Source organism: Arabidopsis lyrata (assembly GCF_000004255.2).
Source record: "Arabidopsis lyrata subsp. lyrata unplaced genomic scaffold ARALYscaffold_7, whole genome shotgun sequence".
Lineage (NCBI taxonomy): Eukaryota > Viridiplantae > Streptophyta > Magnoliopsida > Brassicales > Brassicaceae > Arabidopsis > Arabidopsis lyrata.
Genome location: NW_003302549.1, coordinates 1,042,849 through 1,063,146, shown reverse-complemented (window position 1 = coordinate 1,063,146; position 20,298 = coordinate 1,042,849). Strand labels below are relative to the sequence as shown.

Sequence of the window (20,298 nt, the reverse complement as noted above, 5' to 3'; positions counted from 1 at the left end):
GTACGTGGTACTCGATGAGTACGTACATTGTTTAAAGCTTACACGGGATGGGAATTTTGAAAGAGCTATGATGGGTTCTTAAATTCGTTGAAAGCTTACAATAGATGAAGCAAAGAAAACCTGCATGCCGATATAGTACGTACTATAATAACACTATATGAAAAATCATTTAGGCTTTAATAAACTATTCGTATAAATAATTTGTTTAGGTTGATGAAATTGCAAATGTTTTTTTTTTGACTATAAAATCTTTATTTTTAGGTGTCCATTGTACTTTTGTGCAAATTAATCCATTTTAAACAAATCGATAATAATGGTTTTGTTTTTATAATAACAAATCCGCAAATTGTTTTCGGCATAATGTTGGAGATCCGTTTTATCCTAGAATTAGCCGGATAATATAGCATAAACACAATATGATGCAAAATTCAAAATAAACGAAATAATCAAAATAATCCACCCGTATAAAAATTCTACCTTTGCGTGGGTGGAGGAATTTAGGTCATCGTTAGGGCACTTTCATGGGGACCATTTACGCCTTAACGAAGGCTCATTACACACAAACGTCAATGCGGGCTGAAACTTGCAGTGCAATCCGGTCTGGTCCTTTAATTTATGGGTTAGGGTTAAAAGTTTTTAATCTATCTATTAAATGAGATGGACACAAAAATTTACCCACCATACAAAATATACACAAAATGTAAAATTAACTAAAATATCCAAAAAAATGATGAAAATGTTACAAATCATCATATAGATCAATATCCAACACTAGCTAGGCATCACAGGGTTACAATGCATTACCGAAAAATTTATACGAGACCTATACAATGTCTACAAGACTCGAGTACATGTTGTAAATCCGACGTCGTTTTGTAGTCAATAAAAAAAAAAAGATCTTAAAGGTGCGATGTCGTTTGAAGTCATCGGAGAAAAAGACTAAAGGAACAACGTCGTTTGGAAGTCAGCGGAAAAGAAAAGAAGTATGAAACGAAGTCGTTTTGAAGTCATCTCTGCAGATAGATATGAATGCTGTAATTAAAATATTCCCAAGTGGAATTAGTTTGCAATTGAAGGATACACGATTTGATTTTTAGTGGCAATTCCTTTTAATTTCACAAGAACTCTACTCTTCTTCTCCAGATCCAGATCCAAAAACTCACTCTCTGCCTCTTTGCTTTGAATCAGAACTTGTATTTGGCAAATTCAACTTCTTCCAGGTAATGTTCCATTCCTAGGAATAACTAACTAGTGGCGATTATTTGAATTACACAAATTTGGAATTTTTTAGATAAATTTTTCCGATTCTTTGAGCTCTTGATTGATGATCTTTGGGTTATTTTGATTGGAATTAGGTTTGATTTTGGAAGTAGAGAGGTTAGAAGAAGAATGGTGAGAACGCCACGAAGAGGGCAGAGATCAAAGGGAATTAAAGTGAAGCATTGTATTCAATTGACTCTGTTGCTTGGTGTTGGGATATGGCTGATTTATCAAATGAAGCATTCACATGAGAAGAAATCTGAGTTTGAAGAGAGTTCAAAGATTGTTGTTGATGATCATCAAGTGGTTAATCTTGCTAGGAAAGATCTTAAACCGCCGCGTATTGAGGAGTCGAAAGAGGAAGAAGGGAGCAAGAATGGAGGAGGAGAATCTGGTGCTGATATGGAGAATGGCGATGAGATTGTAGAGAGGGAGGAGGAGAAACCGGTACAAGAGAATAACGACAAGGAAATTGAAGGTGGAGAAAGTGAGAAGGTGGTTGATGAGATAAGTAATGAGGAAGCTAGGGAGATCAATTACAAAGGAGATGATGCGTCGAGTGAGGTAGTGCATGGGACGGAGGAGAAGAGCAATGGAAAGGTTGAACTTGAGGAAGAGAGGAAATCGAACAGTACTGAGAATGTCAATTTTCATGAAGATGAGTCGGGTCCAAAGAATGAAGTATTATTGGAGGGTTCTGTTATTAAACAAGTTTCTTCAAACGAAACTGAGAATGGGGATGTTGGTAGTGATGCTGGTGAGCAACAAGAGACAAAGAGTGAGTCGGATTCAAAGACTGGTGAGAAGGGGTTTTCTGATTCTAATGGTGAATTGCCTGAGACTAACCAGTCAACTTCCAATGCAACTGAAACTACAGAATCTTCTGGGAGTGATGAGTCGGGATCGAGTGGGAAATCTACTGGTTATCAACAAACGAGAAACGAAGAAGATGAGAAGGTACAATCTTCTGAAGAGGAAAGCAAAATCAAAGAACCCGAGAAAAAGGAGAAAGAAGACTCTTCATCTCAAGAGGAAACTAAAAAGGAAGAATCCGAGAGAAAGGAGAAAGAAGATTTCTCGTCCCAAGCTGAAAGTAAAGAGGAAGAACTCGAGGATCAGAAAAAAGAAGAGTCTTCCTCTCAAGTGGAGAATGAAATCAAAGTTACCGAGAGAAAGGAGAAAGAAGAGTCTTCGTCCCAAAAAGAGAATGAGAACAAAGAAACCGAAAAAGTGTCTTCGGAATCTCAGGAAAAGGAAAACACTATCAGTGAGCAGAAAATCGAACAGGTGGAATCTACTGGTTCAGATTCTGATATAAAGAAAACAGAGGATGATACTTCAAAAACAGAGCCGGAGAAAGAGGAAATCAACAAAAGTGGTGAAACAGAGGAAACTCAAAACGATCAAGAACAGAGCAAGTCCACTTTGGATAATAGTCTCACTCAAGATGTTAAGGATGCTCGAACTGATCTAGAAGCTCTTCCTGAAACCAGCAATGGATTGACCAGCGACAAAGTTGCTGCTGAGTGATGTTTCTTAAACAAGTGAAGTTGTCATGTATTGTATGCATATTCTATATACTTTTCATCAAATGACGGGACTAAGTCCCAATCAGTAGTATTGAGTTTTTCATAGTAATCAATATATGTATACTCTTTCTTATCTCAGTCTCTTAAAATTAAGGAAGTTCCTTTTTATTGAGAATGAATCACAAGAGATTTGAAGGAAACATAAGTCTTGGACAAAAACCAAGCAAAGTTTGAACTCTTATTTCCCAACAAAAGAAAGGAGAGTAGCAAATCATTACAGAAGTTAAGAACAAATACGGTAAAGCATTTTAGCCTTTCAAATAAACCAAGAAGACGTTATTGTGAACACGCAAGACTCAGTGCCCTTCGTTGTGCTTCACCTCAAACAGACCATCTGGACCTGAGAATGGCAAATAGAAAGTATCAGATTCAGAAACCAACCCGTTATAGATTTGGAAAACGAAGTTACTGATAATTTTTGATGATCTCGAAAGGTTTTTAGGAGTTACAACTAAACAGCATTACAAAGCTGAAGATCACGAAATGAAAAAGGGCAAGATGGAAGATAGAAAAACTGGAAAAGTACACATACCCCAAGGAAACTCCTTGTTGCGGATGTGCATATACGGATAGGCCTGTAACAAGTAGACAATTGACAATTTCAGGCAATGTATGCTTAATCTTACAAAGCAGAGTGAATATAAGCCAAATCAGTAAAAGGCGAAAAGGTAGCTTTCGTAACATTCTCATCATCTGCATACTTATTTCCGTTTTCACTGGTGATATGAACATTGCCTCTCACTAGGTAAGGAAAGTTTGAGACTCCAAATCAAAAAGCCAATGTACTAAACCAATGGAGGTGTTGTAAGAGAAGCTTACCGGAGGGTCTTCGCCGTGATGATGGCCCTTGGATAAAACATAGACGGCTAAAGCAGTGCAACTAGCAATACCCAAATAAGTTATCTTCTCCCACTTCGCAGCTTCATCTGTAAAATATTAAAGAGGACAAAAACTTTGATGAATAATCAAAATTTATAATGTACCAAGAAAAAAAAAAAATCGATCCTTTTGACAGAGAAATGTTGTAGAATTGATCCAATAAGGCGCGTTCAGATATTCTGATGAAAAATCAAATTCAAATTTGACTAATCGATCTACCAAATCAATTCAAAATTTAACAGAATTAGGTATCGGAATTGTTGGTTCAAAAATTGGAATTCGTGTGAAATCATACTGAATCTCAAAACCAATTTACGAATCTATAAACTCATTGACTAAATCTCAAAAATGAAATCAGAAAACCTAGATCGTCATTGAAATTGGTAATAGTAGAGATAGAGAGGAGAGAAATTACAAGCATCGTCATGGCCGGCGGAAGAAGAAAAGTTTCGCTTAGGAGCGACGGATGTTCTCGGAGCAACGCGGATCGCTGCTCGGGAAAGAGCTGAACGTACAATCGCCGTAGCCATTTTCCGGGATCTTCTTCTTCTTCTTCTCTGAAAGTGTTGAGACTCTGTGGAACAGATGTTGAAAGGGTTATGTGACTCACTCTAATCAGGCGTCGTTGAATCTTAACCCAAGCTTAATGGGCCTTTCCTTAATTCTGGGCTATCTTAGCCCATCATTGTTTTTATCTCTTAACAATAATTTTCTTATGTACATTCACTTTCAATTTTTTTTTTTCTTTCTAAAAACTAAAATAAATTTGGAAATTTTATTTTATTTAATAATTGAGGGGGATTTATCCCCCTTTCCCTACCAAAAAAAAATGTCTAGTTAATAAAAAATTGTTTATTTTTTGTAATTCTAACTTAATTTGTGGAAGTCTCCTTGGCCCATTGGTTGACCAAGGGTTAATTAATGCTTCTACACCAAGAGGTCTAGGGTTCGAGTCCCAGATATTACGATTTATTAATAAATTTGCAGATTAAAGGAGGCAAGTGTGCATGAGATCTCCAGCGAAGTAAAATTATAGCCGTTCGCCAGGATTCTACGCAGAGAGAGAAGTGTCGTTGGTCGTGGATCATTGAAGGTGTCCGTCAAGAGCATGGAGAAGGAAGTGTCGTCTGTCGTGGATCTAATAAGGGTCGGAAGGAATTGTCCATTGTAGAATCGTCTATGTAACAGTTCTCATAATTTACAATAAATAATAAATCTAGACGTCAAAAAAAAAAAAAAAAACTTAATTTTTTAATTAAATAAACATGATAAAATAAAATTAAGTTCTTATTTGATTGTAAGAAACACAAAAAGAATACTTACCAAAAAAAAGAAACACAAAAAGAATCATCATCGTCACTGGCTTTCAGATTCTTGTTGGCCGCCGTCTCCACATGCCGCAAGGAAGAGAGCTCCGGCAGCAGATCCACCGTGAGAATGCTCAATGACAACGTGATCTGATAACTCATCACCGAGCATTTCCCAAACGCTGCTATGAAGATAGTTTCTAAAGACTCTATAATGATCATACAATCCTCCTTCAACTATCACAATGCTCATTTTCTTCTCTAACCTTCCCAGCTTCTTTATCATCCCAACTATTCCTGCTCCCGCCGTGCGAGCCGCTCGTTCCGCGACTACATCGCATACTTCAATTACCACTTCTCTCGCCGCAAGAGTTGAATCCATGATCTACAGGGTTCACACAAGATATTCAAGATTTTTTTGTTTTTAACTCAAATCAAAATTTCTAAATTGAAAAGCGAATGAGTCTCTATGAAGCTTACTCCGAAAACCTCCTTGAGCTTTTTGTTTACAATCTCCCGTTCTTCGGATATATCTTGATGCATTGCAGCCATATCTGGCGACCTAAAACACGCTCCAAAAATCACAGTTTAGTTCTTGGGATCTAGTTTCATATCGAAGTCTAAAAGAAGTATACATATATAGTTAAGGTACCATAAAATGTAAGGAATTGTGAGTTTTGGAGGCAGTGTATCTCCAAAGAGAGCAGATTCTTCAGACATTCTAAGTAACACTCTTCTTACTATCTCCCCTAAGTATCTTCCAGACACCATCTTCTCAAATACCTTAAAACAGAGAAGAAAAAAAAAATCTCAAAACACACTAAAAATGATCTGAAAAACTCAGAGATAACTAATCGGTATGCGTTCTTACTCGATGTCCAGGATTCAAGCTTTCTGCATCAAGAGAAGCATCAAACTCAGTTATAGGAAGATGACAAGATCTGAAATCTCCCCATTCTGTGCTAACAACCTACAATCTTATCATGTACAATCACTTGATATCACAACTATGAAAAGCTATTTGATATTGGATTAAATGTGTTGAAAGTATCTTAACATACGATCTCTTGTGGCTCGAATATTGCGGATTTCCACCTCGATATCTCTTGAGCTTGTTCAATGTAAGCAGCATTAGTTCCCAGACCTAATGATACTGCAGCCACAGTGTCCTTGTGATAATACCTTCCTCCAGCCAACTCTCCTATTGTATTATCCACCTGATTTCAAAAACAAGATTCTCAAAAGATCATTAAAACTTCTAGCATAATATATCTTCATGGCGGATCATCTTTAGGCCCGCTTACCAGCGCTGTGTTCATCCGAATTTTCAGACCGTGTCTTTCCAATGATTCATTCATGTCATTCACCAAATCTTTCAAAACCTTATCATCATCATCATTTGCTAAACTCTTCCTATGTATAGCCGAGATTGAACCTGACCCAATCTGCTCAACAGAGCGCGTCAATGTAAACCCGAGGTTATTCACTTCCTCTGCTTCTTCACCAGGATTCATCGCAAGAAATTTAACAAGCTCCAATGATATGAAATCGCAAAGCTCCTGAGTCCAAAAAACTTCAGCTTCAAGTAAACCTAACGTGTAATTCAAGAAATCGTGTATCTATCTATATTCATACCTTGAATGAACCATTTAAAACATCTTCAGGGATCGGAATCTCCTGCTTATGTACGTCAGAAATAGGCTCTTCATTACCTCCTAACGTCCCACGTAACAGTAAAAGTTCCCTGCCTCTCAAGTTAACTCCATAGTGTACTCCTTTCTCATCACTACACGTAACACACTAAACACCGTTAATTAACTGTCATCTAATACTCTCTGTCTAAAACAGAGGATTCTGATTTACCCGGAAGGGAGTGAACCGGCGAATGAAACAAGCATGTTGAGAGAACCACAACACTCGGCGGTCGCAGCGGCTAAAGAGGCGGTCATGTCGGCGACCAAAGCGTCCGCCACCGCCCAGAGTTTCGAAACCGGCGTGGCGCATTCTCTAGCGAATTTTCTCAAAATTCTCTGCGTATGTTTCCGCCGCCGCTCTTTCCTCCGGATCCACCGACCCATTAGTACAACTGCTGCAACCGCCGTAACCGTTGCAGCCGTCACGGCCAGAACAACCTCTTTCCTAGTCATTTTTACTACAGAGTTTTTTTTTTTTCCCCGATCTCTGATTAACACAGTAACAATTTCAAAGAAAATAAGATGCGTTCTCTTGTTAGCTTGTTTTGCGTATCAGGTTGAATCATTCAACCTATTTTTTTCTTTCACTAAACCGGATAACTCGGTTTAGACAAAAATTTATTTTGGGTTACGTGTAAGGAATTTGTTTTGGTTTGATTTTGGTGTGGAGGGAAATATGGTTGGTTGATAAATTTAGAGCAAATTGGCCCTATAATTGATGGATTCGCTGTAGACGTGCTATGGTTTTGATAGCACTCTTATCCTAACCAAAAGAAGACTTCAAAACTCTGTTTCGTTGATCCTTAAGAACAGAGAAAGAATACATTGTCAAGTCTCACTAAAGTGTAACAACAAACAAACAAATGTCATTGCCTAATAAAGAAAACAGAAAACTCTTTCCTTGCGTAGAGTTCTATAATTAATCTGATCACTTGATTATTAACAAGATCAGAAACGTAGATTCGATCTCTAACCCTAAACCACAATTCTTCTTAATGGCTTAGCTTCTGCTTCTTGATCTGCTTTCTCACTCTTTCTTCTTCCTCTATCAACCGCAGTTGTTCCGCGTCTTCTTTCTTCGCAAGTTTCTCACTGTATCAAACAACAAACAAACATGACCGTTTAGGTTTCCCGGGAAGATTCTTAAAACATCTTCTACTTGTTGTAAATTGTAAAACATGTAAATAAAGAATAACATACCTTCGTTTCTCTTCCCTCATGATATCATCAAAGTTAGCTTCCATGCACCTATCATCATAGTCTTCGTCGAGATCACGCCCCGCAAAACGATCAGTCTTGCACATCTGTCTAACCATTTGCAAGGCCGCCAAATCATCTTCTGACATTTTCACTGGCTTCTTCTTCTTCTTCTTCTTCAGTTGAAGAGCTCGCTTCAATGGTGGTTCGCTAATCGACTGGTGTTTGGCAGGAGGCAGTTGCGACCTTGTGAGTTCCAAGGAAACATTCCTCTGTTTTACCCTTTGTTGTTTAGGATCATATGTCAAAGGCTTTGATGAGGACAGTTGTCTCTGAGGCCCTAATTTAGAACTTGGTTGGCCATTCTTGCTAATCGATTTCTGCTTTCGAGAGTACTTTCTTGCAGAATCCCCGCTCATGTGCGCTTCAACATTAGTTGATGAACCTGGTCTTGGCAGCATTTGGCTGCCTGAAGAAGCCTGTTTTGAATGATTCATTTGGATTTCTCTGGAACTTGGTCTAAACTTAGGTGGTTGCTTGATGGAAACAGGAAGCTGAGCATCATCAGAGAAAAGGAAAGAGTAGTCTCTTGCATCCCTAAGTTTCTCAGCTTTTCTTTTCACCTAAGCAAGTAAAAAAGGGCATATTAGCAAAAGGTAAAAAAAAAAATCAACACAGAATTGTCAAACATCGATGAAGTTACCTCATTCGCATTAATTTGAACAGGACTTTTCTTCTGTACACAAGACACAAAACAGTTTCATCAGCCTTATATTATAAAGGAGTAAGAACAAAAAACACTTGCTAATATCAAAAATGTGAAAAGGAAGGATCTGAGACATACATTTTGAATCGAGTTTAACATTTTAGCAGCCGATGTCTTGTTTTCTAAAAGCGCTTTGCTTTCTTGTAAGACTCTTGAAGCAATAACAGTCTGAGAAGGACCAAAAAAGGAACCAAAGCTGCAAAAACAGAGTCAGAATATTCAATTCATGCTAATTAATTCTCTTACACACATAAAAATCAAAACTAGCAAATAAAACTTACTCGTTATAAGGAAGATTACTTTTGCTCTCATGTGTCTGTGATGTTGGAGCTATAATAGTGTTTCCGTTTTGCATCTTCTTCCTAATCGACTCTTTAATCCGTTGACGGAATTCAAGAAACTCTGATTTGTAAGATTGTATATTTCTTGGAAGATAAGTTGTCATAGTAATTAATGGCCTGCAATTAAAAGATCTTTAATTCAATATGTGTATTCATATAAGACATCGTCGCAGATCTACAAGAAGCAATGTAAAAAGAATTCGATCTGCTTCAAGAAAAACCACAAAATTAGGGTTTCTGCGTCATATCAAAATCAAGTTCACAAAACGTTACCATAACTAGGGTTCGGGTTCTGTTTCCAGTACAATCAGGCTCTAATGCCAATTCCCAAACCAAACTAAGGTAAAGTTTCTACGAGACATGCCCTAAGATAACTTACGATTCAAGTTACTCAAAATCTCTAACTAGATCCTTGTTAAGAGGATGTGACATTGAAATTGACAGAAACCTTTGGAGAAAAGAAAGATAACTTACGTTGAGAAACGAAGTCACACGAAATCTGGTTTCAGTCTGAAGCTTTGCTTTGGAGGACTTTAATGGACAGAGCAAGCAATACAGAAAGACGTTGAGGCACTGAAGCTTTTATAGGCAGATAGAATTTTCCTTTTTTTACATATTTCCTTCTTTTTTTTAACGACCATAATTATCATTTACTTTGTAATGATGACCATAAAGATTTAATATTGTGATAAAATAAATTATTAAGTTTCCTATCCATTTAGAAAACCATCATCAAATTGGACCAGAATTCATATTATTCGTACTTGGTTCTATCATGTAAATGCTGGCAAAAGCCCAACAAAAATAAATGACAATAAATAACAACAATCAAATTACATATGTCTTCTGGTCATCATATTCATATCCACCACATTTGGAACATCAAGTTCTCTCCATTCTCCAGAGAGATACACAACAAAAACACAAGTCTTATTTTATTCTTCTGAATAAATAATAGATCTTTTCTTTTCGACAACATCATCCATCATAGTTTGGTTTTTCTAAAAGATAGGACCAGCAGCGAGAATCTCCTCCGTAAGCTTACCATCCACACCAATCTTATGGTTAGCAAAAACCTCAAAGTTCTTCTTGAACAAACCTCCCAGTTTCACCAGAGTTTCCTTGTGTGCCTTCTTATCAGACCACTGCATTTTCATAAAACCCAAATCAACAAAATTGTTCATCATCACTCAGGATCCCAAAAAAGAGGGATTTTGCAGACACTTACGGCGTTGATGGGGTCCAAGATCTCTGAAGGTATCCCTTCAATCTCAGTTGGGATTTCAAATCCAAAGATTTCAGTTTTCTTGTAGTTCGCCTTCAACAGGCTGCCTGAATGGATTGCATCGATGATCTTTCTAGTGTATGCCAGCTTGATTCTGTTTCCAACACCATAACTGCAGAAAAGAAAATGTTACAGATCATGTTTATAGCCTACAAGCACGCGTAACAAGACAGAATTTGACTGTATCGGTTTCCATAGAAGGACATACCTGCCACCGGACCAACCAGTGTTCACAAGCCAACCAGTAGCACCTTGTGTCTTCATCTTCTCAGCTAACATAGCTGCATACTTTGTCGGATGCAACATTATGAAAGCTGCACCAAAGCAAGCTGAGAATGTTGCTGTTGGCTCCTTGATGCCATCCTCTGTGCCAGCGACCTATATATGTTGCACATCTTTGGTTAAGGTTTTGAAATTTATGAATATTGATCCAAAGGAAAAATTGAGACTTCTCTTCAAGCATACCAGAGCAGTGTAACCACTTATGAAGTGGTACATGGTTTGTGCCAGATTCAGCTTGCTCACAGGTGGGAGAACACCAAAGGCATCACAAGCCAGAAGTATCACATTTGTCGGGTGTGGACCAACACAAGGTATTTTCGCATTTGGAATGAACTCGATCGGGTACGCAGCACGTGTGTTCTCTGCAGCCAAGGAGAATCGAAAATTATCATTCTGTTAATTGTAATGAAGAACAGGGACGAAAGGAATAACAATTGTTTTTACCTGTAACGGATTTATCAGAGTAATCCACTTCTCTGGTGTGCTCATCAAACACAACATTTTCCAAAACTGCAACGACATCAGAATCATATTGTTATATCACTGATTTGATGTTTTTTTTCTCAAAAACAATTCCAATATGTTGTCTTTTTACCTGTTCCAAACTTGATGGCGTTCCAGATATCAGGCTCCTTCTCCCTCGAAAGATCAACACACTTAGCATAGCATCCACCCTCAATGTTCGAAACACCAGTCTCAGTCCAACAATGCTCATCATCTCCAATAAGATACCTGTTGTGATCAGTAGACAGCGTTGTCTTCCCAGTACCTAAAATCAACATTCATAGAAAACAAAAAAACAATCATCAATCTGAATTCACACGCCTCATTTCAACAAAGAGGGTTCTAAAGTCACTTCAGGAGTAATTTTGTGTAGTATCATCTGATTTATCGTTCCTTCCATCATCACCAAAACATGGTGTTTGGTGATGAGACTACAATACCTGAAAGTCCAAAGAAGAGAGCAACATCTCCATCTTTTCCCATGTTGCATCCAGAATGAAGGGAGAGAATCCGACGCTTAGGCATAAGGTAATGCATCACACTGAAAAGACCCTTCTTCATTTCCCCGGCATACTGAGTACCAAGAATAACCATTTCCCTCCTAGCCAGATTAAGGTCTACGCTAGTGGACGAAGTCATGTAATGAGTGTAACGGTTACACGGAAACTGTCCAGCATTGTATATAGTGAAATCCGGAGTACCAAAGCTCTCAAGCTCCTCCTGAGTTGGTCGGATACACCTACCACCCCCCTCACCAGTTACTAATTTGTTGTTTTCTTTCACCCAAAACCCAAAGGGTACAATAATGTATTAAAATTGTAACAATGGTTTTACTTACATGTTGTGCATAAACAGTGAATGATAAGCTCTAGCTGAGACAATCCTGACTTTGATTCTGTTCTCTGGATCCCAGTTTAAGTATTGATCATTGACAAAGACCTATAACCCCAACAACAACAGAAATTTCATAACTTAGATCCAACTTGTACACTCACAACAATTGATTAAAGTTATCAAAAATTTATACCTTATCCAAGGAATTCAAGTAATCAACAGCTCTTTCTCTGTTCACCATGAAAGTATGTTCATCCATTTCGATATTCGGTGAACCCCTAAATCAAAATCAAACCAAATCAATAAACGAAAACAGAGCATAAACCCAAAAAACTCCATCAATCGAAATTGAGCTCAGGAATACTCACTTTCCCCACCAAAGCTCATCCTCAGTAGTCGCATCTCTAACAACACGCTTATCTCTCGGAGCACGACCAGTCTTAGCACCAGAAAGCGTCGCCAAAGCTCCATTAGAAGTGATAAACGAACCTTTCTCATACTTAATAGCTTGCTCGTAAAGCTCTACAACAACAAATCACAAACCAATCTATCAAATTCATCTGCAGAAAAATCGGATTCGGATTCGGATTTTAGTTGTTTTTTTCACCTGCAGGGGAAAGATTGTAGAGGACGTGTGTAAACTTCAAGGAGCTATCACTGACGGCACCAGTAGCCGGAGAAAAGATAGAATGATGTTGGCCGTGTGCGTACGCCGGAGTAGTTGAACCATCGGTCTTCTTCTCCGCCGGATCTCCTCTCACCACCTTTGGTCCTGAGTCTCTCGTTAACGAAGCTAACGATGCACTGTTTCATCATTATCAAAATTAGTTTCCACGTGTCATTTTATGCCACGTGTCATGTACATTAAATTATTATTTTCTGGTAATAGTCACTAAAGCGCATTAATTTGTCATTAAATTTCTAATCCAAAAATAAACAAAAACAAATTATATTGCCGAATTAAAGGAAGAAAGAGTTATTGAAAATTTTCAAGTTTAATGTACATATATCACGTCAGAAATATTTAATACTAATACCAAAACTCATTTAAAAAAAAAGATTTCTAGCTAAAAGACAATTCTTGAAAAAGAAAACAAAACTCCTGATTTTTTTTTTCTTCTTTTCCATGAAAATGATCGGACACGAAAACGCAATAATCTTCCTTAATTCGAGATAAATTATTTCATTAACGTATAAATAATAATCTACATATGTGAAGTAGTTATAAGGACCTGATAGATTGAAGCTGAATCTTCTGACGCTCCTCCTCGGAGACGGCGGCGAAAGCAGCGGCGGCGCCTTGGTTGATCGGAGTGGTAGGAGCAGAACGTTTCTTCTGTAACGAATGAAGCTCATCGATGGTCGTGGCATTCACCGTCGGACCACTATCGTCGTGGCAGATTCCGTTACCTCTCTTTGCTGCTCCGGTCGTTATCTTCGGCATCACCGGTCCTTTAGGGAAACTAAATCCTCCGTCACCGTTAGTAGCGTTTCCGTTACCGGCCGACATCTTTTCACCGTTTCCTACAAAAACAGAGTTACAAAGTTTGATTACACTCACGATCAATTCATTAACTCGTACTGAACTAAAATCCTCATCAACGTTACTTTTCTTACCGGAGGAAGAGAGATCAAGAACAAGAAGATTGAGAAAGATTAAAGAGATTAATGATCGGAGGAGAAGATCATTTAAGGTTTTCAGGGATGATACAAAATGATGCGAATGTGAAGAGAAGCGAAAGTGGGCTTTTTAAAGGTTAGATTTTTCTAACCATGGTTAATAATTAACCGTGAGAGTGTTAACCATGGTTAAGATCTATCTTCCTAGGAAGAGCCCTTTTTTTTTTTTCTTCTCTTAACATAACCGGTGGTCTGTCTGATAAAGATGACTATACCATTTATGATAGACCCCACACGATAATGTAAAGATAATTTTGTAATTTTTAAAGGAAAAATATTTATGTGAATTTTTTACGTGTTTTTTGTTTGAAAAACTCGATAGCTCGGCTACCTCTAGTGTTGAAATTCTCGTAGTTGGTATGAAATAATGAAATTCAACTTTTTATTTTTGGTAATCAAGGATAAGATTTGACTCTCTTTATTTTTCATTTTAACTAGTATTAAATCAAATTAAAAATTATTTATCTAAAATAGTTCAGATGGGAAATAAATCTTTAAAGAAATCAACGTGTTACAAGCGAGCAACTTGCCTATTTTATTCAACTTGATTAAAAGAAATCTGTAAGTTGCATTTTGGTAAACGATTTTACGATCTCCATCATATAATCTTTGCAAGTGTCACTTAAATCAAGTTGTTTGATGATGATATATACCACTTAATACCAAAAAAAAAACGAAGTTAACTTTCTATATGATAAAAAAATTATTGTCATACAACGGTAAATTGATTAATTAAACAAGAGATCATTTTCTGAATTAAAGAAGATTTTGCATCTTAATAGCCGTCGACAAAATTGAAAGAGAGCTAATATACTAATCATATAAGTTCGACTTGTAAATTGAAATTCGTTAGATCGTTAAGGAGAATATCGAAAACGATAGACATCGCTCCGATTGTATTTTAGGAGATGGGCACGCATCTCAAAGCAAGTGGATTCGTGAGAGGACACGCAAGGGAGGTTGAACAAATATACGTATAGTTATATATAACCATATTCACACTATATTATTATATGTATGAATCAGGAAATTTACTACAAGGAACGTTACGAACATGATGATTGTTATTCACAATTACAAGAACCTTCCTCACGTGTCGTTTTTGGAATTTATTGTTTATGTTCATCATTTGATTGTAATTACTTTATCAATATTTAGATACTCCAACTTTCTGAGCCTAAAAGTGAAGGAGAATAATTTTATCAGAGAGACTCTGCAATTTGCATGCTAGCATGGGCGCAGGATAATGAAGACAACAATAAACAAAAGTGTAACAATAGAAATAAAATAAAAAGATGTGGCAAGAATCTACGGTTCGGATCTTCTCTTTATAAAAATCTTGTTATATAATTAATTTTGTATTTAATCGGACATGAAAAAAGGTGCAAGTCATAATAAGCACCACGTACTCTCGTCCACAAAGTCTCACGGGATTTGCATTTTGATCACAAAGATGTATTTACTACAACTCATTAAAACACGATAACATATTAGCCCTATATAAACTGGATCGGAAATTGATCATAATTCATTTTAATGCCTAAGAAATCATAATCTGATCCAACTTTAATAGTCTGGACCCAGTCGACCGAGTTTTCGAAAAATCAAAAGAATATAGAAAAAAGTTAAGCAAAATTTAAGTCTTTCGTTGAAATTTAGCTTTTTAGGAGGAATAAGAGTTTTTTGTTGTAAGAAAAAAATCTTCCGTTGGCACATATATTATGGCGATGGAGAGAGAGAGATCACGACTCACGCGAGAGAGTCCCGTGAAAATTTCATGACATTTTTTTTGGGTTGTCGGTCTCGGCCGTGACCGATAGACATGGGCGGAGGCAACATACAACCATGGGGTCAACTGACCCCGGTGAATTTTTAATATTAAACTAATACTATGGAAAATTTAAATAAGTATGTAGATATTTAATTAAAATCCTATAAATTGACCCTAGTGAAAATTGTGAAAACCATTATTTTGACCCTTTAAACCATAATTTTTTAATATTGCAAAATTATATGGGTTATAACCACTAATAATTATATATAAGTTTGTTTTTAATTTTGTGAAAAATGTTTTCATGTACTTCAATAGCATATTTTTCTTTTCTTTAATTACTATGAATCTATATAATTACTTGTATTCCACTACAATTTTATTATTTTTGCTTTTAACTACTCTTTTTTTCCATTTATAAATTGTCTTTTATGTATATCAATTATCATGTTTTATACAACCAAACTTTTTTTTAGAAATATCAAAATATTATTATTTAGTTAAAAGACATAAGTTAATTAGATGCAATATAATTTGAAAAAAAATAATCACATATATTTTATGAAAAATGATTTCTATATTTTGACCCCGATAAAAGAAAATTCTAGCTCCGCCGATAGAGATTCACATCAATGACCCAAATTCCAAAAAGATGAATTAATTTGCATTTATAAATTCTAATCTCTCTGACCACGAATAAGTAAAGAGTTGAATAGTTGTTTTCCATCTTGTTCATTGAAGATCTTGTTGAATCTTGACATAGGTACTACTTGATAATGGGGATCCAACGCTGTAGATTAAACATGTGCAAGGGAGTGGTTAGTACTATTATATGTATCTACTCTCAAATTTACTTTTGAATGTTCATTGGTTCTTTCTTTTATTAATTGTAAGTAGTTACATTCCCATTATAGATTCCAATTTTGTCTCCTTGTGGGGGAGGCCGATTGACTCTTCTCCACTTTCCTTTTCTTGAATATCTCAATTTCACAGTCCGCAAAAAAAGTTTTCTACTGATGTCATAATTCAACGCATTTGTTTTTCCTATATATTCGTTTTTTGGTGGTTTTCTCGTATTTTAACATTATTGAAACAAATAAAATGAATCACACAAAAGAAAACAGAGTAAAATATATGATTTGATGAAAGCAAAATGAGAATATGTTTCTATTTTTTCTCTAATTATATATACATAGCTATATTTTTCTTACGTTGGGGGACAGAATTTTGTTGAATTTTTATTTTTTTTTTTAAAAATTTTTTTGCGTGGTTTCTACGTACCCATAGTTTTCTATTTAAAGTGGTTTCATGAAACATTAATGTAGTTTTCTATACACACTTTTAAGTGTTAACATCACTATTTATAAACAAAACGAAAATTCAAAACCAATCGATTATGAAATTTTGGAATTACGTTACTAAAACAAAGTTGCAATAATTTGACTAGAACGTTTTTGTAAATTATTATGTTGGTCTTTCCTTTTCTTGAAGGAGCTAGGAGGGAGAATTTTGAATTATCAAAGAAGCAGAGATGACTATTTTTTTCCTTTTTTTCGACGAGGTTAAATTGTTTCCCTTTATATTATTTGGGCTGCAAAAACAAAACGGAAATTGATCATAACGGTAAGAAAAAGTTACCGTTACACTTACTGCGGAACAATTTATCAAAATGAAAAGTCGTCTATTTCTCAGTTGAATCCGTAGTTGGGCCTTTTCTCTCCTTTGAAAATAGAAAATGGGCTTTTAAGTTCAAAAGACCTAGAGCTGGAATCGTCTGTCATATGCTCCACATTAAAGTATACAACACTGTACGAATCCAACGGCTGAGATTCATTATTCACTAAAACACGTGATAGTTCCAACTCGTAAGGATAATCTGAAGGAGTGATGAGAAAATAAGAACACGAAAACATTTTTTTTAACCAAAAAAAAAAAGACAGAAGAAAATCACGAAATCTGGTTCGAAGCCAAGTCTGTGTTTTACTTTGATCCACGAAACTTCATCTTCTACCTCTCGATCTCAGGTACGATTTTCCTTTCTTTGTGTATGTAAAAAGTCTTTAGATTCATTTTCTGGATGTTCGAGAATCGTTAGTTTGAAATTGATTGAGATCTTTGATTCTATCAATAAAAATTATGGAATCATCCTTTGATCTGATCTGTTTATTCTGGAATCATTTTGTATTATTTGATTCTTCAATTAGGGGAATTTGTGTCCTCTGTTTTAAGTTTCTAATTTGGATTTGAATCATTTAAAGATCCGATTTTTGTAGTCTTGATGGTTCAAGAAAATGTCTAATTTTTGTAGTCTTCGATGATTCACTTTAGTATATGTTTCTCAGGTACGATTTCGTCGATTCTTGAGAGTGATTTTTGACTATCTAAGAATGGAGCTAAAGAGCATTAAGGATGCGTTTGATCGTGTTGCGACCAAGCAGAAGCTTTCTTATAGCAAAACAAATGAGATTGTTCACTTGCTGTCTCAAGAAATCGACAAGGCTTTGAGTATATTGCAGGAGACACCATCATCAGATACTCTGCTTGATCATAGATCTATCCTTGCTGATGTGAAGAAAGTGTTTATGGAGATTGCTCCTATCACTCAACTTGAAGCTGCTGAGAAAGAACTACATGCGGCTTTGACCAAGTACCCTAAAGTTCTGGAGAAACAGCTGAATCCAGACATATCAAAGGCTTATAGAAACAATGTCGAGTTCGATACTCATATCGTTAACCAGATTATCGCCAACTTTTTCTACCGGCAAGGAATGTTTGACATTGGTGACTGTTTGGTTGCTGAAACTGGTGAATCTGAATGTTCCACTAGACAATCTTTTGTGGAAATGTATCGGATACTAGAAGCTATGAAGAGACGAGATCTTGAACCAGCTCTTAATTGGGCAGTTTCAAACTCAGACAAACTAAAGCAAGCAAGGTCTGATCTTGAGATGAAGCTTCACAGTCTACACTTTCTGGAAATAGCGCAAGGCAAAAACTCCAAAGAAGCTATCAACTACGCGAGAAAACATATCGCTACGTTTGCAGATAGCTGCCTCCCGGAAATCCAGAAGCTCATGTGTTCACTGTTATGGAACAGAAAACTCGATAGATCACCATACTCCGAGTTTCTCTCCCCCGCTCTGTGGAACAATGCAGTCAAAGAGCTAACCCGACAGTACTGCAACCTACTCGGTGAATCATCTGAAAGCCCGTTGAGTATAACAGTAAAAGCGGGTACACAAGCGTTACCAGTACTATTGAAATACATGAACGTGATGGCGAACAAGAAGCTTGATTGGCAGACCATGGAACAACTTCCTGTCGATGTGCAGCTATCAGAGGAGTTTCAGTTTCATTCAGTGTTTGTCTGTCCAGTCTCTAAAGAACAGTCAAGTGATGATAACCCTCCAATGATGATGTCTTGTGGACATGTGCTTTGCAAGCAGACGATCAACAAAATGTCAAAGAATGGCTCTAAGTCGTCTTTCAAGTGTCCTTATTGCCCAACCGATGTAGACATCTCGAGGTGTAAGCAGTTGCACTTTTGAAACGAAAGCTCGGAAAAAACGAATGACCGATATAAACTGGAACTAAGTTCTGAATCGGTGAAATCTGTGTCAAAATGTAACCTTGTGGTGTCCTCTGTTTTTTTTTCATGAAGTTTCTTAAAAGATGAAGATTTTGTGTACAAATTGATCAGGGGAAGTTTTTAGATGATTTATTGGACATCCCATAAGAATGTGTTTTTTTTTTTTGTTGTTGTTGTTGTTGTTGTGTTGTTGCTCTTTGTTTGTTAAACTTTGTGAATATAGAAATTTTTTACATTGCAAAATTAGTTTAGCTTTACACTTCCAATTTGTATTTCAACTAGATTTTAACCCGCGGTACACCGCGGGGTTATAATTTTTTAAGAAAATCGAAATATAATTTATTTAATAGATTATTTATATATATAACCTATTATTTAATATTTTAAAAATGTACATATATATATATATATATATATATTTATATATTATATTATTATTAAGTGTACAGTTACAATGTTAATATTTTATACATATATATAGAGAGATTGACCCGTGGTACACCGCGGGACTATATTTTAAAAAATAGTGAAATGTAAATAATTTGAAGTTTATATATAGATATAAACGATTATATTGTATTTTTTAAATACATATATAGTGTATGACCCATATAATGATTTATATACATCTATATATTTGCAATCTAAACTAAATCAGAATCTAATATATCAAATCAGTATTTTAGAAGATTATGCTACAATTACAATTGTTATTATAATTTAATTCTTTCTTTAAGTTTGTTGGTATGATTATATTGGTGCGATTTTGTGTTGATAATGAATTTGATAAGTAATTAGTTGAAATAAGATATTTCAGAATCTATTTTCTAAAAAGAAACTGCGGAGATTTTTTATGGAGAAAAGTTATTAATTTGTTTCTTAAAATCGTTTAGTTAGAGATATTGGAAGAAATTTTGGATGTGAAATTTTAAAAAGTAGTCGTGGAGTAATTATGGAGAGATTTGTGGCAATGTTTATTTACTGGTAAATCTCTTATTTAAATGGGAGACTCACAAAAATGCTCCCTTTTTAATACTCTTTTTCAAAAATGCCCCCTTTGGCTGTCCATTTTTAAAAATACCCCTTTTTATGTACAAAATGACTAAATTACCCTTCTTTTAATAAAAGATATCACAAATATATAAGGAAATATAACAAAATTAGGTCCACAAAATACAAAATATTTTTTGGCGGGAAAAGTGATCCCGCAATTTTTCCCGCCAAAACACTTGTAAAAACTTGTAAAAAACCTTTAAAAAACCTTGTAAAATTTTCCCGTAAAACTTTTTCCCGCCAAAAAATTTTTTTTGCGGGAAAAGT

The 20,298-nt window shown here is 35.8% G+C and overlaps 6 protein-coding genes across 7 annotated transcripts; 2 read left to right on the top strand and 4 right to left on the bottom strand.

Annotated features, from left to right (window-relative positions):
- The first annotated feature begins 993 nt into the window (after nucleotides 1-993).
- Nucleotides 994-2,922, top strand: LOC110226601 (cilia- and flagella-associated protein 251). Its single transcript, XM_021018623.1, has 2 exons — nucleotides 994-1,220; nucleotides 1,356-2,922. Exon 2 carries the CDS (start codon nucleotides 1,390-1,392, stop codon nucleotides 2,788-2,790), a length of 1,401 nt encoding a protein of 466 aa, XP_020874282.1. The 5' UTR covers nucleotides 994-1,220; nucleotides 1,356-1,389; the 3' UTR covers nucleotides 2,791-2,922.
- A 16-nt stretch (nucleotides 2,923-2,938) lies between these two features.
- On the bottom strand, nucleotides 2,939-4,337 carry LOC9303002 (cytochrome c oxidase subunit 6a, mitochondrial). Its single transcript, XM_002866884.2, has 4 exons — nucleotides 4,144-4,337; nucleotides 3,669-3,775; nucleotides 3,382-3,424; nucleotides 2,939-3,189 (listed from the first exon to the last, which is right to left on the bottom strand). Exons 1-4 carry the CDS (start codon nucleotides 4,256-4,258, stop codon nucleotides 3,146-3,148), a joined length of 309 nt encoding a protein of 102 aa, XP_002866930.1. The 5' UTR covers nucleotides 4,259-4,337; the 3' UTR covers nucleotides 2,939-3,145.
- Nucleotides 4,338-5,052: 715 nt separating this feature from the next.
- LOC9303001 (probable hexokinase-like 2 protein) lies at nucleotides 5,053-7,479 on the bottom strand. Its single transcript, XM_002866883.2, has 8 exons — nucleotides 6,899-7,479; nucleotides 6,671-6,821; nucleotides 6,340-6,594; nucleotides 6,097-6,252; nucleotides 5,907-6,005; nucleotides 5,688-5,818; nucleotides 5,516-5,597; nucleotides 5,053-5,420 (listed from the first exon to the last, which is right to left on the bottom strand). The coding sequence occupies exons 1-8, from the start codon at nucleotides 7,180-7,182 to the stop codon at nucleotides 5,085-5,087; spliced, it is 1,494 nt and encodes a 497-aa protein (XP_002866929.1). The 5' UTR covers nucleotides 7,183-7,479; the 3' UTR covers nucleotides 5,053-5,084.
- Nucleotides 7,480-7,550: 71 nt separating this feature from the next.
- On the bottom strand, nucleotides 7,551-9,700 carry LOC9303000. Of its 2 annotated transcripts, none has more exons than XM_002866882.2 (6): nucleotides 9,508-9,700; nucleotides 8,974-9,150; nucleotides 8,771-8,888; nucleotides 8,630-8,662; nucleotides 7,930-8,549; nucleotides 7,551-7,821 (listed from the first exon to the last, which is right to left on the bottom strand). In XM_002866882.2, the coding sequence occupies exons 2-6, from the start codon at nucleotides 9,135-9,137 to the stop codon at nucleotides 7,722-7,724; spliced, it is 1,035 nt and encodes a 344-aa protein (XP_002866928.1). In that variant the 5' UTR covers nucleotides 9,138-9,150; nucleotides 9,508-9,700; the 3' UTR covers nucleotides 7,551-7,721. The 2 variants fall into 2 exon arrangements, with proteins under 2 accessions (XP_002866928.1, XP_020872864.1); XM_021017205.1 differs by lacking the exon at nucleotides 9,508-9,700 and adding an exon at nucleotides 9,307-9,501.
- An 87-nt stretch (nucleotides 9,701-9,787) lies between these two features.
- Nucleotides 9,788-13,824, bottom strand: LOC9305033 (phosphoenolpyruvate carboxykinase (ATP)). Its single transcript, XM_021017204.1, has 13 exons — nucleotides 13,556-13,824; nucleotides 13,171-13,462; nucleotides 12,546-12,742; nucleotides 12,307-12,460; nucleotides 12,132-12,216; nucleotides 11,943-12,043; nucleotides 11,545-11,843; nucleotides 11,196-11,369; nucleotides 11,045-11,110; nucleotides 10,784-10,962; nucleotides 10,527-10,696; nucleotides 10,262-10,430; nucleotides 9,788-10,178 (listed from the first exon to the last, which is right to left on the bottom strand). The coding sequence occupies exons 2-13, from the start codon at nucleotides 13,446-13,448 to the stop codon at nucleotides 10,035-10,037; spliced, it is 2,016 nt and encodes a 671-aa protein (XP_020872863.1). The 5' UTR covers nucleotides 13,449-13,462; nucleotides 13,556-13,824; the 3' UTR covers nucleotides 9,788-10,034.
- A 3,470-nt stretch (nucleotides 13,825-17,294) lies between these two features.
- LOC9305032 (protein RMD5 homolog A) lies at nucleotides 17,295-19,122 on the top strand. Its single transcript, XM_021019101.1, has 2 exons — nucleotides 17,295-17,413; nucleotides 17,732-19,122. The coding sequence occupies exon 2, from the start codon at nucleotides 17,777-17,779 to the stop codon at nucleotides 18,935-18,937; it is 1,161 nt and encodes a 386-aa protein (XP_020874760.1). The 5' UTR covers nucleotides 17,295-17,413; nucleotides 17,732-17,776; the 3' UTR covers nucleotides 18,938-19,122.
- The last annotated feature ends 1,176 nt before the right edge of the window (nucleotides 19,123-20,298 follow it).